This window comes from Carlito syrichta, unplaced genomic scaffold (genome assembly GCF_000164805.1).
Source record: "Carlito syrichta isolate Samal-C Ts95f unplaced genomic scaffold, Tarsius_syrichta-2.0.1 Scaffold315405, whole genome shotgun sequence".
In the NCBI taxonomy this organism is placed as follows: Eukaryota; Metazoa; Chordata; class Mammalia; order Primates; family Tarsiidae; genus Carlito; species Carlito syrichta.
The window spans coordinates 359,687-377,160 of record NW_007259501.1 but is presented as its reverse complement, the minus strand read 5'-3'; the positions used below and the strand labels follow the sequence as shown (position 1 = coordinate 377,160).

The window sequence follows — 17,474 nt, the reverse complement described above, 5'->3', positions numbered from 1 at the left end:
GACTTCAGGACCAGTCTGGGCAACACAGCAAAGCCTCATCTTTACAAAAAATCAAAAAATTAGCCGGGTGTGGTGGCCCACGCCTGTAGTCCCAGTTACTCAGAATGCTGAGGTGGACGGTTCTCCTGAGCCCAGGAGATCAGGGTGCTGTGAGCCATGATCGTCGTGATCATGTCACTGCACTCCAGCCTAGGTGACAGAGTGAGACATTGACTCTGAAAAAGAAAGAAAGAAAGAAAGAAAGAAAGAAAGAAAGAAAGAAAGAAAGAAAGAAAGGAGCCAGATCAGTTACTCTACATTGACCTGAACTGTGAAAGGCACACAGAGGGAAAAGCAAGCCCTTTCCTGAAGAAGTATGAAGATACAGCACAGATGTGTAGGTACAAGATCAAGAAAGCAAAGGCAGGATGGGAGATTGCAGCTTTCAAGAAACATCAAAGGTAACATTCTTTAATTATACAAGAAAAAGGAGGAGGACCAAGGATAATGTTGCCTCTATTAGAAAGCGGGAGGGAAAGCTGTTAGCAGATAACTATGGAATGGCAAGAGTTGCTGTTTCTTAGTTTTACTCTAGGAAGAAGGAAAAGAAGGAGAAAAGGGAGGGAGGGAAAGAAGCCATATGTAGCTACTAAAAAAGAGCCATCCGGGTGGGTGCCAAATTAGAAACAGTAAACCACAACATGGAATCTTTAAACAACTGGATTCATGATCCTAAACTGAGCTGTAGATGGGGCCTCCCATTAATATGGATTACACACATACTTGGACACTAATAAGCCTGGAAAAGATGTGACCAAAATATGAATTGCCTAGAGGCCAATGAAGATAAGATAAAGCGCTGATATTTGGACAAGGGTAAACAAACATCATGGTCACCTTAACTACAGGGAAAACACCTACCTGCCTGTTTCATTTCAGGTGAGCGCCATGGGAGAGAAGCAGCTCTCCCGGGCCACTCCCACAATCTTTAAGATGAAGGTCCTCATCCAAGTCCATGAATGAACTGCCAGTTTAGTCCAAAGAATCAAAATCCATCTCTTATGAGAATCCTAGCAACTTTAACTGTACTGCATGGATGTGGAGATGAATACTTTTGATGTTTTAAAAATGTAGAATTTATAAATGTATAAATGTATCATAAATACTTTATACTCTGCCTACTCTCAGGAAGGCCTGGATGACTAAGTTTGGATCAGAAGTTGCACACAATAAGCAAATTGTGAAACGGAAGCAGAAGCATCAACGTCTCTTCAGATGGCTAAGTAGCTGCCTGTTGATGGGCAGGCTGGGGACAAAGGTCATCTGGAATTTCATCTCCAGTGTGGGTCGTGATCAAACATCCTAACAGCTCCTAATGTCTCTGCCAGGTGGTGGCATGTATAACCTTCCCAGTCCTGCCCTAGGACTTTTGGCGGGCACAAAAGTTAAGTCCTGCTCTTGGACTAGTCACGCTCTTGGACTAGTATGAGCAACACAAGGCAGTAGCTGTGATGTGTTTTAAAGTGAGAATTACACGAGTACTCAGTGTCCAAGGCACGATCACCTCCTTGTAAGATGGTACTTGAAGAAGACTTAACAAGGAGATGGGTCTTTAGATATGTCTTGAAGAATAAGTAAGACTTGGAGGCAGGGAGGGAAGCAAAGAACTTATCCAGGAGAAACAACCATAGGAGAAGGGCGACAAGAGCAGGGCCAGTACCAGTGCAGTGGCCAAACAGAGCCAGGTCTGCTACAGAGAGGACAGTGCCAGGTGTCGGGAAAGAGAGGGCTGGACCAGCATGCCAATGGGCTAAGTGATTTTCTTTAGAAAACATGGTCTCCTTTACTTTTCTCTTTCTCTTCCTGACCTGGGTGTTCTTAAGCTTCTCCCAGTTCCCTCTAATAAATATATCCCCAAAATGCATAGCTAAAATCAATGACTAATTTTTCCAAGCGCTGTAGTATTTTTCTCACTTTTGGTTTCTCGTTTCACTTATTGCCTCCCAAGACCAAGACAGAATTACCATCACGTCAGGCACGAGAGTACTGAAGATTCACTGGCAAGAGTTCAAATCTGGAACCCTAAGAATTATCCTGAAATCTCTACCGCTTTCTTTATTCAAAGCTGCCTTGCAATGTTGCTCTTTAAAAGACTAGGGAAGTGGCTCACTGTTTGTAGTCTTAAAACATTATCTCTGGGTTGTTGAAAGCAAGCCAGGTCATTATACTGAATTTTTAAGTGAAAGACAAGAATAAGCAGGAAGCTGTTCTTATGCTCACAGTTTTGCAAAGGTTCGTGAACTTGTTCGGAACTTCTCAGTCCAGCTCTCCATGTGATTCAAGGCTGACAGCATAAATAGCAATACAGGTAGCAAAGCCCCCAAACATCAGTCTTTCTGGTTAAACAATCTAATTTCAGGGGAGGGGTGGGGGGGACCCAAACATGCCTGATTGGCTCATCAACCGCTCTACAAAGAGGTAAAAGACAGCCTGGGTGAGAATGAAACTCAGTGCTCAGGGAACTGTCACTGCCTTTACAGTTTGGTCAACACGAAACTGTTCATTTGTGCCTTCTAGGCAATTTTTTTTTTTTTTGTCTCTCACAGCCTCAAGATGACACTCTGATAGTAAGAGAAATGTGAGCAGGTGAACCTATTAAATATGTAAAATACACATCTTCTCTTCCACTCGCTCAGAAGATGTCTTTCTAAGGGGTGTGGAAAGTCACCTAATATAAACACAGACAGGTAGAAAAAAATCTTCTATGTAGTTTTTTTAGCACACAAGAACACAAGCGAGCTTAGCACCACAGCCTTCCACAGAAAATAAATGCAAGCCAATTAAAAATTCAGTTTCTTTTCTTTAAGCTAATTCCTCAGGTTTTGCTAATTAGCAACTAATAGTTCTGTCATTTGAGCTGGGGAACATAAGGAAGAATACCAGTGGTATGTTTTCAATCAAAGCATTTGCATGGAGGAATGAATCATATTTTCCATGAGAAATTACTGCTTGGGAGCAGTTGGGGGCAGAAGAAAAGCAGCCTTCACACAGCTATAAAACCATAAAAGAGACCTGAAATTTTTAAAAGGGAGGCATCTTTCTGTCCGCTTTAACAAAACCAGCAGAGGCCCCGTATGCCATGACTAGTGGATCCAAGAAACTTCACACAAAAATCCCTGCAGGAATAGTTAGAAAACTTGACTCCTCGCAATAAGACGGAAGACAATGAAACACATGTTTTCTGTAAAAGGGAAGAAAATAAAAGTTAAGTGTCAGCCAGGGTACAGGAATGCCTTAACTATTATTTCACCTACCTTTTTAAAGTGTAAAAGACTAAATGCATAGCAGTAAATGAAAGCAGGGAGTGATGGTGCTTCGAAATATCTGGCTACAGACAGAACAGGGGCAGAAGAAAACTGTTGAGACTCTGTGGGCAGGAGATGGGAGTTTGTATCCTGACTCAGTACAACCATATCAGACCCCCAAATGCAGCCCCTCCCGCACTCTCTCAAATTATAAAGCGCTGGTGATCCTGTGGCCGAAAGCCTGTCAGCGCCACACCATGTATGAGCCATGCATGCAGCTTGAATGTCAACTTTCTCGCCTTGATATACAGTCCATCCACAGCGACCCTTCATGAGAGAATACCCCTCCATCCCCCCTGGGAAGATTTTATTCCAAACATATGTTGTGAATGTTTGAAGTGCCCGCTATTCCTGGGCTCTGTTTTTTCTTGTTTGACCCGCAAAACCCAAAATACTTTGAATTCTGCCTAACAACAATTTGTGAAGATGCAACATTGCATATCCAAGGATAATAAAATCTTGTGCAATAAAAATTTCACAGATGTCCTTCTGAAGAAACAAAACACAAGGAAAATGGTTTTCCCTTTTCCGGTCTTACAGGATGGCTGCCCACACTTTAGAAATACAAAGTTAGTATATATAGAAGCACAAATTAGGCATCTTGGAAAGTCTACATTTTCCAACCACAGAGAAACGAAAGAATTACTGTGAGCGTTCACATGGTCAGTCCACTGGGTTAGAGGAGTCCTTTCTTTCCACCAACCAATAGAGCTGGTGAACAACCCAAGGGAAAGAGAGATTGGCCTAGAAAGTTGCTTCACAACCTTGAGTTGCTGAAGATTTGTGGAGCACTTGAATTGTCATCAACGGTGCCTCAGGACCTACACAAGCCAGACCCACAAGGTACACAAATGTGATCAAAATGTATGTTTCATTCTAAGAATAGGTATTTCCTCATACACTAAAAAAATCTTAGAAAATTTATCACCTTCAGGTTACATCCACCATTAGCTTTGCCTGGATCATGAGATCCATGTGAGGAAGATAGATTTTATTATAAAGTACCTAAAAGATACTTGTGATACTGGTAGGAGATTAAATCATCCAACAGGGCTCTAGAAAAAGTAAAATCATATTCTATCTGACCCTGAGGCTTAGTTTAGGATATCTTTAAATTATTTAATATGAATAATGAATACGGTACCTTTTCTTTTTCTGCATGTATTAAGTTTGCATTTGTGACATAAAACATATTCTGCTAAGAATTTAAAACTTTAAGACTTTTCAAACTAATTTAAAAGCTTTAGATTTTTCACTTTCAAAGTAGAAAAAAATATATAGTCTATCGAGGTTCACTGAGAAAGGATCATGTTCAGAAGGTTGTGGTGCACAGTTCAAACCATACCAAGGTTGCAGGTTTGCAGTTTACCCCATTTCTAATCTGTGTGGTAGAGAAGACATTGGTCTCAGGGAGGCAGGCGACCAGGTTTGGCAGGAAAAAAAAAGCCAGTCAACACCAACACAAGCACAACTGCCACATTCACAAACATGACTTGGTTTGGAAAGCAGGGAGTGACTGGTTTGAAATACCTGGCTGCAAAGAATCAGAAGAAAACTGCTGAGAACTATGGGCAGAACTCTATGATGATGAAGATGAAGATGAAGATGATGATGGAACAGAAAGAACGAAAGAAGAGGAAAAAGAAGATGCACAGAATTGCCTTACCAATTTTGAGACACCACATGCTAGACATTTTACTAAACACTTGATTTGCATCTTCTCACTTAATTCTCACAAGAATACAATAGAGCAAGAACTCTTGTCATTATCCCCATCCAACAGCAAGGAAATGATTCCTAGAGAGGTCAGCATATTCAGTCAAGGTCACACAGCTAATAAGTGACAAAGATGGAACTTGAATCCAAATTTCCTAAGTCCTGAGCCAACCTGGGCAATCTCTAAGACTCCTTGTCCACATTATCTATATAATAATTTATTTATGACCAATTTAGGAAGGACATTGAGACGGTAGATCAAAGTTGCAATTGCCATCTTGTTACAGACAACTTATACAGTTTATAAGTTATTACATAATCTTAATACTGATTTGAAAAATATAGTGAAAAAATCTGAAGAACAACCAACTTATAGGTGCAGTGCCCTCAAAAGAGAGTGACAGTGAATGAACACAAATCCCACCAAGAGCTCTCCAGTGCCCAGTGTTAGTTAATATTACATTGGCGACCCAGAAGATGGGTCACATACGCACCACCAAGAGAGAACAAGGGCCCCAGGTGTGGACAGAGCCCAACCCCTCAGACAACGGGTAGAGGATTCAATGGGGAAACCGTTAAAACAAACGAACCAAGAACAAGCTGCAAGTTGAATGGCGCAGAGAGAAAGTTAACGGTTATCTTCCCACTACTATCGGCCAAAAAAGAAGTACTCATCAGCTGTCCTGACTAATTAAATACTTCACTAATTAGTGGGCATCTGGAAAAGAAAACAAAACATAAATATGAGATGGGAAAAGTTTGTGTTCACACATAAGAACAAAAACAACTCAGGGAGCTTGTGGCTAAAAGTCTAGATGGAGTGATTTTTTAAAAATATATTTTAAAGTACAATTACCATCAGGGTGTAGAAATATAGGTAGGAAGTATGTTGGAATCCCTCACATTTTGTGCATGGATGGTATTTAAGAAAGACTCACAAAAATACAATGTAAGTAACTTAGGACTGTGCTCAGAGAAAATCCTACCCACACTATTTTAAACCTTCATTCCTAAAATAAAAAATTAAGAAAATAAAACTCAGTGAGGGAAGAGATGGGCCCAGCAGCCCTACTCCTTATTTCCTATAGAAACAACCATGGCAGCAATAGGATGACAAGCATTTTTTAAACAGAGAAGTTGCAGGCTTCTTAAAAAAAAAAAAAAGCTTAAAAGAATCCGTAAAACCTTTTCCTCCATGCTTCTGACCACTTTTTTAAAAAGCTCTCTCTACTAAAAAAATAAAATAAAATAATAATGTATCTCCATCTTTTCCAACAATATAATCTGGTGGGGGGGGGAGCTGAGACTTAAGGTTATGCGAGGCCCTTTGATCTGATGAGTGAGCATTCTCCTTTGCTGCAAGCCAACTAATGAAGGGATGAAATTAGCTTTTATCCTGGGCACTTTCTTGAGCAAAAAAACATGCACTAATCAGCTGTCCTCACTAATCAGTCATCTGGCTAATGACCTTTTGCCTTAAAACACTAAAATTTCTGAATGATGTGGAAAAAGGGAAACACAAACCAGTCCCTTTCTCTGGAGCTCAATGGATCATCTGGAATCAGAGCCAGGAAGGTTAAATAGCAAGTCTGTATCCTGGCAAGGTGATAAATCTGTAATCAAGTGCTACACGCTTTGGCACCTCAATATGAACTTCATTACTCCACAATCCAATTGTATTTTTTAACTAGAAACAGGCTAGAAATAAACTCAACCCTTGTATGTTTGTCTTAATACTCTGCCTCCAGAGAAATCCATTGAATACTTGTGTTCAGAGTCCTAGTTAGTTTCTTAGTCGTTACTAGTGCTGAAAAAGGAGCTTCCAGTGTGTCCAGCATGCTGGTTAGAGAGGAAAGTGGAGCACAAAGAAAAATCTTCCATATTAAAGAATTTAGCAGCCGGGCTCGGTGGCTCAGCCTGTAATCCCTCGCTTTGGGAGGCTGAGGTGAGTGGATTGCCTGAGCCCGCGGGCTCGAGACCCGTCTGGGCAACTTGGCGAGACCTCATCTCTACAATAAATCAAAAAATTAGCCGGGTGTGGTAGCACGCGCCTGTAGTTCCGGCTATTTGGAAGGCTGAGGCAGAAGGATCGCCGGAGCCCAGCAGGTGGAGGCTGTGGTGACTGGGAGCGTGCCACTGCACTCCAGTCTGGGTGATAGAGACTCCAACTCAAAAAAAAAAAAGAATTTAGCACTGATTTGTTAAAAGAGGTTTGTTTTCACAAACCATTAAAAGTGGGAAAGCTGAAATCATCACATAAAAAAATCATTTAAAATGGGCAGAGCGGCTGTTAAATACTTCTAATGTAGCTCACTTTTATAACTCTCCACCATCAACCAACCTTTCTCCTGCAATGTCTACTTGGATGGAGCAACTCTAGTTCTAATTCTCAGGAAAGGTCTATGTGGACTAGTCACAAACGGATCACCTTCCTTCGGGCCACCCCACTGAGGCCTGAAGTTGCTTATAAAGGTAAGAAAATGTCTCTAAAAAGAAGACTGAACAGGAAGTAGGAGAAGTAAGAAGTGAGAAGAAACTTAAACGCTTGCATACATTATACAAACCAAATTCTTCATAAAGCTCACACACACACACACACACACACACACACACACACACACGGCCTTCCCTGCAGCTCTAGACAAGCACCACCTGGCAGGGACACTTACGGTAGTGGGGCTCCATGTAGCCATTCCTGGGGTCCATGGCAAACACTGTCCCACGGTAGGGCACGGAGGGCTCTGCCAGATGTGGCAGGGATCCATGGATCTCCTTCTTGATCAACGAGGCCCTCTCATCACTTGATGTTGAAGGTTCCTCGCTGATTTTGCTGAGTCCCTGGACGCTCTGTGGCTGCATAGTAATTGCGTTTCTTCTCTCTCTGTGATAAGTCTGTCCAGGACTTTCATCCTCTAATGAAAAAAGAGAAAGGAAAGATTCTGTAAGCCACTTGAAGGAGTAATTAAAAAATCGTTAGGTCTCCCTTTCTATCCCTCCCCCAAAAAAGGAAGTCTCTGTCTCATTCATGGCAACTCTGGAAGTCACACACCTGGGATGGGATATTTGCAAGACAAAACTGTGTATGAATGAGGGTGCAAAATACACATGGAAGGATGAAGGGGAGCTGGAAGTGAGCCTATTAAACTGAGATGCAGGGGGTCAGCAAATTAGCATCACCTGCTTCTAGCTGAATCTGCCAGTAAGGCTTTTGCTGGTGGGCTTGCCAGTATCTCAATGGGCACCACATGAAGTTTCAAGTTTTGCCAGCCTAAGACTGGGAGTGTCCAGCTCCTCTTTTCCTGCCTGAGGAAGCTGAGCCTCTGGGGTGACAAGAAGTTCAGCTACCCAGTGAGGAGTCTGGGAAGCTCTGGGGTGTGTAGGGCATTCGTTCCTCAGAGGGTGATCGATTAGAAAACATCCAAGAGTTTTTGTTTTTTTAAGTCAGATTTGTAACCCACCAAGAGATTTAACAGAGCCAGAAACAGAACAGAAAACCCACAGGTGACAAAGAATAAAGGTGCCAATCTTGAAAACCTACAGAGTCTCTGTGAGATACTTCTTGCTTCTGTCCAAGCAGCAAAGCTGAGAAGAAGAAGAAAACTGAGTGAGATTGGAGGTCCAACTCTGAGGGTGAGGACCTAAGGTGTGGGTGATGATGGTATCTATCCATACTGTGGTGGGGTCCATATGTTTATTCAAATTTGTAAAAAAACAGCTTGACAAAATGCCACATGCAGTTGGCATTCCAACTCCCTAATATTTCAGTTCTCTTTGATCTACAAGAACTTTCCATCTATCCACTATGATGCTCTGTAAATGTGATTGGATGACCTTTTCATAACGGTAGATCAAAGAACTGATACATAAAATTAAACCACACTGCCTATCTGAACCCACAACAAGTGGACCAATTAATTCATCCCTTAGAATCATACACGCACTCTAAACTACATACTTCCAAACAAGTTTTACATTTAATCAGCAGACTATGCTCTTACAGATAAGTTCTGAAGGAAAAAAGCTGTCTGGGCACCACTTAGACATCCTGATTTAAAAACTGTTTCCTATTCCTTATCGTCAAAAACAAAAACTGTATTTGGGAAAAAATAATAATATTGCTGTGCAATTTAGATGGACAGGGTTTGAACACATCTGATACCAATATATAAGCTTATCTTCAAAGTAATCCATAAAGCAGATATAACTAGCTAAGGTACTCAAAGAACAGAAAAATTATGCCTTAACAGTTTCATAACTGTTCAAATTCAGAAGTAGAGCTGTAAACAAAGACTAGCACAGAAATACAAACTAAAAATAAATACTATTTGTGTCGACTAAGGACCTGAGCTACCTAAAGTAAGTAGCAATTTTAGTCTTTCTGCCTGAAGGACTTGAAAAATAAGCAACGTATTGCTTTAGCCTAGCAAATGACTTGCAAAACAGAATAGACAATAAGATATGTCTTGGTCTTTACAGTGAATTTGCTGACTAACTACAAAGTAACTGTGAAATATTATCTTAGTATTGTTTCGTGCAGATCCTCACCCCAAGCCTTATAATTAAGAGGTAAATTACGAGTTTAATCTATCAAGTAAGAACTTAAAAAAATGTGGTGTAATCCCACATTTTCACATTGATCTTTACAAAAGCAATTCAAACCATGCTTTTGGTAATTTTAAAACAAACTACAAAAAAAAATCCCTACATTTTTATTTTCCCTTCTGACTAATACTTTTAGGCACTAGTCCACCCTTATATTTCATTAGCAGAAAAGCTGCGGCTTATAGAAAAAGAATGTTGCAGTTATGTAAAGGCAAAACAATGTAAAAAACACTAAAACTTATGTAGGTTTTATAAAAATTCCCATAACCTACAAACGGCCCGTGTCATATTTTCCACTAATTTGTGCTCTGTATTAAACCTTTATTTCAAATTTCAACCTGAAGTGAACTTCTACCACTGAGGTGCAAATTCTGTAGAATGGGACCTTCATTTGGAGGCCAGAAAACCCTTACTCAGAGGGGATCTGACACATAATTAGCATTCTCTGGGAAAGATGAATAACCAAGCTCCACTAATCTGTTCCAGGTTTAAAACAGGATTTCCTTGACTTAATCTTCCTAGAAGAAATTAACTTTTCTTCTCTTAAAACGACATCCTTATAATAAACTCAGTGTCTTAGAAACAATGTCTTTATGACCAGTATTTGAATCCAACTTCACGAATAATTGAATAATGGATATGGTCTGGCCAGAGAGTCCTCCCTTTACCCCTAAATATCTTGAGAGAATCAAGTAGTGGGGGTACCGAAGACTGGTCAGTAGAAATAGGGGTGCTTTTTAGGCCAATTTTGTTTTAATGAAAGTTAACCCAATAAGAGCGAATATTAACATTATAGAAGTAACCAAAGTTCAAAATTCAAGCCAGAAAAAATCAAGTTATTCCCTTAGTAAAACTAAATGCAGGCAAGCATTTTTTTTTAATATGGGAACTTCCATCAATGTACTTACTTTTACAATAGTCAGTGCTATCACACTGTTATCCAACCACATGCTTCTCTCCCTCCCCCCCCAAAAAACTCCAGCAGACAAATATTTCATGAAGTTTACCTCCCGCACTGTGTTGCTTTTGATGGGCATTCAGATGAAAACCTGACAATATACACACTCCAGAATACAAACAGCTATGAGGCTTGAAAGCACTCTGTATACAGTGAAAGGGAAACTTTCCAAGCAATATTCCTGCCTGCTCTTATAAATTTAGCAACCACTTCAGCAAGCCAAAAGACGAAAGCTGTCTAATCTTGTTCAGTTGAGCCGAGTTGTTCAATAAAGTTTGAGAGTCAGTGCAGACAGGCTACGCCAGGCCAAATTATTGACAGAAACACACTGTCCACCATGGCAACAGGCAGAAGTCTGCTGCAAAAATGTAAGCAAACAGCCCACTGCTCCAAGAGCATCTGCCAGTGGACTTTAACAGCCAAACACAAGGCAACTGTTCCTGCTTCTCTGTGTTTAACAGCTGCAAGCTCGGAGGTCAAACCGAAACATGCAATTCACTAAAAACTTTCAGGAAAAAATTACTTTAAATACTGTCATCATAATCCCACTTTGTACCTCCTTCTTTTTGTATATGAGTACTCAAGTGGAAGTTAATAAATTCTTGCCCTCAAATGGGGAGAGCTTCCCAAAGCATCACGTTTTAGAAACTGCCCCAGATTTTCCAAACTCATCCCAAAGCAACTGACATGCAGTCAGACAGTTAGTGCTAGAAACTCAAAAAAATTCAGAAGTCACTCCATCGCAAACAGTGCTGAAGAGTCTAGAGAAAATAATCACGTCGCTGCGTGAAGCAGGACTTGAACACACACTCTTGTGCACTTGCTCACAAATTCCTGTACCACTTCTCACTGTAACCGAGGAAACAAGTTCTTTTTTGCCCAGGACTTGAGAGAAAAGTTTTGGGCGATTCTTCCAATATAAAAACAAAACTCTGACAGGCATCACTAAGGACACCTCCTGTCACCAAACAAAATTAGCTGATTAGTAGCTCCCCTCACACGTGTTCACCCATTTCTTCCCCCTTAACATCGATTTTCCCTCAAACCCCATTTTAATATCACTACTCCTCTCTTACCCTAAGACCTAGAAGACAGAGTGTAAGAGACCAGACAATACTTACAACACAGTCCCCAGGCTCTGGCTAGCTACTTTCTGCCAACTTCTCTTGATGAGAGCCTTCTCTAGCTGTGCAGACCCTCTAGGAACATTCCCGGTGTCTCTCGGCCTCCCTCTCCCTCCCTCTCCCATCCCTTCTCCCTCTCCCAGGCACTGCTGCTCCCATTAGAGGAATTAAAAGTGGTTGGAGCCATGCTAAATTTAACAAGCTCATTAGTATTCTCTCCGAGTGCTTCCGAGTGAACTCTCCCTATTCAAGCCGCTCTCTCCAGCAGAAGGGTCAGGCGGCTAATCATTAAATCAAACTAATGTCACCCTATCACAATCAGCCTGAGAGAAGGAGGGTTTATTATTTCAGTTTATGCTAAATAAACGGTTTTACAAATGGTCCCCAAGCAAGGTCAACAGCAGCTTCAATTACAAGACAAACTTAACAAGAGTTGCTATAAACCAAGTACTCTGTATTGACTTAAGAACAGGCTCGGCTCTACATATTGCCACTAGCAGGATTGTACAGGAATGCATATTGTAAAATAAAGGAAGGGGTGAGCTTTTTTCTCTGCCAGAATTTGCGAGTGCAAGCGACTCTTCATTCACCTCTCTCCAACCAGCTAGCTGCTCAGCTCAATTCACCCCACACAAAGGCTGGAGCCCAGACCTCAATGGACCGAGTGAAACATGTTCAAAACTAGGCTCTCTATTGTGACTGAATTTCTTAACATCTTTTCAAAAAGCGGAGAATGCCTTGAGGCTAAAGGAAGAAACAGGCTAATGGTGAATTGGGAATTCTGAGCAAATTTCAGAGCCCTTTCCTCCTAGCTTTTGAGGTTGAAAGCAAGCTCTTTCCTTTCAAGTTTCAAAGTCCTTTTTCCTCCCGCAGTGTCACAGAAGGATTTGAAAAGAAGGTAATTGTGCTCGCAGTCTCCCTGATCAGAGCTTACGTCCTATTTCTGGTATTTCGGAATACTTCTTGCAATAATAGTGCATATAGCTCAATCCCTTAACCGGCCTGCACTCTGCAATTGCTCATTAAATGAACAATTGCGGGTATAAAATGCCTTTTATGTTCAAGGTCTGGATATAAGATAAGCATTCTAGGACTCTAAATTTGGTTTACTAAGGAAACTCTCCATCATTAAATTACAAAACTGAAGTCAGAATATCAGGCTTTCCCAGAAAAGTGGCACTCAGGTTGCAGTGAGCCAAAAGGAAGGGTGGATGGGGGTTTGGGGCGGGGGGGAGAAGGCAACAACATGTTAAGGGGTGCGGAGGGAGGCTGGATACTCAGATTTCGAGCCAAATGGGATTCTAACAAGAAAATATTTCCATACTTAGGGTATAAGTTTGAGAACCCTTGTAATTACTATATTGAATGGTATAATAAAGTCATCTTCAAATGAATTAAGACTTAATACTAAGGCTCAATAAATATGTAGATGACTAGTTTTGACCCCTCACCAGCAAACATCTTCCCCTTCCTTAAGAAATGGTTCTTTAATCCATTTCTCTTTTGATGGACAGGATTAAAGGACCATTTCTTAAGGAAGGGGAAGATGTTTGCTATAGATGTAATTTTTTTAAATATTAAAAAAAAAGAAATGGTCCTTTGCTGCCATCATTATTATTGCCTCAGGTGATCCTCACAATGACCCAGTGATGGTTTAAGGACAAGGTATCAGGCACACTTTCCACATCAGAAGCCAGACATTGTGTGTCCCAGGTGAATCAGTGACGCAAAGAAAATCCCAACTCTGCTTTACTGAATCCACACAGCCCTGTTAACACACAAGGTCTATTCCTCGGTAGGCTTTAGGAATGACCCCTGGATGTGTGCCCCACCTCCACCGCCAACCCCACTGCCACCCCCAATAAAAGTTGGGGGGGGGAAGTAATGACATTTTTATGCACAGAAACTTGCAAAACTCAGATACTTTCCCATCAAATTTTTGACAACATGAACCCACTCCTGAGAAACACTGAGTGAGGCCCAAGTGACAAATTTATAGGGAGACATGGGATCAGTGTGGAGTACTGGCACAGGCGTGTCCTCACCGTCCTAGGCACAAAGACACATGCAGGCCTCACTCAGCGCTACACACCCTTTCCACGGCACTGGCTTTGTGTTACCAGAGTTTTTAACGTGTTTCCAGAAGCTCAAGGTCCCGCCCTCCTGTCCTGAACAAGACAGAGCGTCGTTTTCTCCTCTCCTCCCAGGAAATTGCCTCTCTGTGTTTGCAAAGGGCATTATTTCATTTTTTTAACCTACTATGCATTTGTTGCATCTTGTCAGCTTTTATTTCTTTGGTTATTTACATGTTGATGCTCTTTGAAAACTAATAAACTAATAGAACCCAAATCCTCACTTCCCTTAATTCGCCCCATGACTTTGGCCAAAGAGGGATCAGCAGTGAAAAAGAGAAGAGGCTAAGTATATTCATAAGCATGGTAGAATTATGCTAGGAAGGGGAATAAAGTTCCTGTAGTTTTTAGAAGCAGAATATTCCCTCTTTCCCTCTAGACTGCAGTTCTGCCTAAGTCAGGGGTCGCTCTTTAGAATGTCTAGCACTTGGCTTCCATAGGGCGTGAGCAAACAATGCCTTCTCTAAGAACATTTCCAATACCCTCGGGGTCAGACATTGCCCTTGAGCGGCTACACATACATCTCCCATTGACAATGACGGATGACAGAGGGAGGGGCCCAGATGGATCAGGAGAAAGCACTCGGCTTTGTTTGCAACCTTTAAACCACACTGCCGGGCCAGCAACATGAGAGGGCTGCAGCAGGATTTGAAGTCTTGGAGAAATTAAGTGACAACCCTCCCTCAAAGATTACAGGGCAGCTCTTTCTTCCCACTTTCCTCAACCAGGAGGTTCCAGAGTGAGAGGAGAGAAGGTGGAAAATGCCCTCCATCAGAGTCATATGATGATCTTAATTGTTTTCGCACTTCTACTTGTTCTTTCTGCCAAAGATCAACATCCTCCACTGGATGGCCCTCCACTGGAAACTATTTGCTCTAAAGAGCAGCAAGTTCGCGTTCAAACCAAGGCTAAATTCTCAGCCCACTCCCCAACTGCTCAGTTTACAGAGCTCCATTCAACTTCAAAAGAGGTCCCTGGGATAGAAGGGAGTAGGCAGAGAAAGCAAGATGAGAATTTAGATAAACTAAAATGCAAAACCTGAAATGGCTCCCTCTCCCCCGCCCCCCAGCAGAGCTTTGATGGCACGCAGAGCAAGCTGCCTCCTGCCTTTTTAAAGGATAATAACAATGATGAGCAGATAACACTATCAGCTTGTCTAAGGCTTCACCAAGCACGCCTCATGGCCTATGGGGTTTCTATTCATCTTCCTTGTACCCCTGAACCCTCACAAATAGGAGGTCTATAGACAGCCCCATGCCTGCCCCTGGGAGGATGCTTATGAACGCTGATGACAAGGACAGCAAAGATCTCTGTGACCCTGAACACGCATTTAAGTCCAAGCGCAAATCCGAGGGTACCAACCAACTTTCAAAAGTCCCAGACAGAAAGCACTAGCCAAATCCTGCAGGCACCTAGGAAGAGAAAAATACAAATAAAACAGTGCCCTTGAGGGGCCCTGAGGGCTCTCCTTTAAAAGGGAGGAGGAGATCTTCCTTATTTTCCAAGAGCTTGTGAAAGACCCTTTCTTGAATTAAGAATGTTAAAACGTCATGAAGCTTCTTCTATTAGCCTGCTATTAGTTGCTCCTCGCTGCTTACACAGAGTGAGTTAATTAGTGACATCAAAAGCAGTACAACAAATTCCCGGGAGGGCCAAAAAATTTTGCCTTCTGCTTAATAGCGCATTTATGCCTATCTGTGAGTAACAGTCTCGTGAACATTTTGTTAGTAGAGATTTCTCTGAGAACTCGGGTTTAGTCTTTTATAAGCAGAGGACGAAGAGTCTCTCTTTCTTACTTTGCACATACAGACCTGAGCAGTTAAGATTCCATAACGAGATCCACAGCCAACAGTTTACCAGAAACAATGACAGGCCTGTTCACAAGGCCACAGTGTTCAGGTTGCTGCCGCCTGGCCTGGCTGCATCCTCCGATGGGAGCGATCCTATCGCTCTGGAGATCTAGCCCAGGCCCTGTGTGGCCAGAGGACTTAGAGCCTGGTTTTCCTTTAAAGGCACGAGGAATAAACTTCTGTGAGGAGCAGCTTCTCTCTCTGGCAGCACTTTCGAATGGTGGTTCCCAGGTTCACACCCCTCCCTGCCAATAGCAATGTCCCCATTTCCTAACCTTTCTAGCATTTTTTCAAACTGCGGAAGTGAACACAAACTTCCCAGGTTGCATCTGGTGTGTTTACATGGCATGTTTTTGTTTTTAGAAGATCATGTAATGAGAAAGCCTGAGCATATGGCGGTATTATATTTTTAATAGAATTTTACAGACTGTGCTTACTTCGTTGCAAGACATCAGACGCTCCTGGAAAGTACATTGAAATATCAAGATGATAATATTGTTGCACCAAAATGAGCTGGAGGCCACATGACCCCCACGAGGGGCCGTGAGCAGGGCTCACCGATGGTGAATCAGACTCTGGGCAAAGACCAGGTGCTGCCTGGGTCAGGTTTCCACAACAGAAACCCCCTCCCACTCTGACCTCAGCTATGAAATGTGCCTCGGAGAGAGACCCAAATGAAAATACCACATTTTGATTCTTCACAATGTTACCTAGGCAGCCTGCTTCTAGTGAGTTAGTCACAACAGTCAGCAACTTTATAAAACTCTCAGGTCGTGGCTCAGATCCCTAATCTTTCCCAAAGCACACCTTCACAGTCACAGGAAAGACATGATGCTTGGCAGCCCAGGGGCTCCCCTTCCTCAGGCCACAGGCCAGGCCAAAGGGGCAGGCCAGGCATGAAACAGATGCAGTAGCAACCTGCCCCCCACTACAGTGTGACAGGGAGGCAGCCCACAAGCCAGACCTTTCTTTTGGCTTTGTTCCAGCTCTTCAGGCACATTCAGAAGAACTTAATGTCCCAACACCAAGGGGAATGTATTTTTATTTTAAAGAAGTACCAGCCGGGCTCGGTGGCTCAGCCTGTAATCCCGCGCCTCGGGAGGCTGAAGTGAGTGGATTGCCTAAGCCTGCGGGTTCGAGACCCGCTTGGGCAACTTGGTGAGACCTCATCTCTACAATAAATCAAAAAATTAGCCAGGCGTGGTAGCACGCATCTGTAGTTCCAGCTACTTGGAAGGCTGAAGCGGAAGGATCGCCGGAGCCCAGCAGCTCGAGGCTGCAGTGGCCGGGAGTGGCCACTGTACTCCACTCTGGGCGACGAAGTGAGACTTCAGCTCAAAAAAAAAATAAAATAAAATAAAGAAGTACCAATAAAAGCGATTAAAGAAAAGACCAAATTCATCTACCTTTCTAAAATACAAATAATTTTAGTCTACTCATTCCTCCTACCATTTTCTTCTTTTAAAAGTCAATCAGGCCAGGCTCGGTGGCTCAGCCTGTAATCCCGCGCCTTTGGGAGGCTGAGGTGAGTGGATTGCCTGAGCCCGCAGGTTCGAGACCCGCCTGGGCAGGCGAGACCTCATCTCTACAATAAAATAAAAAAATTAGCCAGGCGTGGTAGCGCACACCTGTAATTCCGGCTACTCAGAAGGCTAAGGTGGAAGGATCGCCGGAGCCCAGCAGGTCGAGGCTGCGGTGGCTGGGAGCGGCCACTGTGCTCCAGTCTGGGCGGCAGAGTGAGACTCCAA

At 42.5% G+C, this 17,474-nt stretch overlaps 1 protein-coding gene across 1 annotated transcript in view; it reads right to left on the bottom strand.

Annotated features, from left to right (window-relative positions):
• GLI3 (GLI family zinc finger 3) overlaps positions 1-17,474 on the bottom strand; it is a 272,082-nt gene that overhangs the window by 181,867 nt on the left and 72,741 nt on the right. Inside the window, 1 exon segment of the mRNA XM_021706299.1 lies at positions 7,730-7,972. Within this exon segment, the coding sequence (XP_021561974.1) occupies positions 7,730-7,972 (243 nt within the window).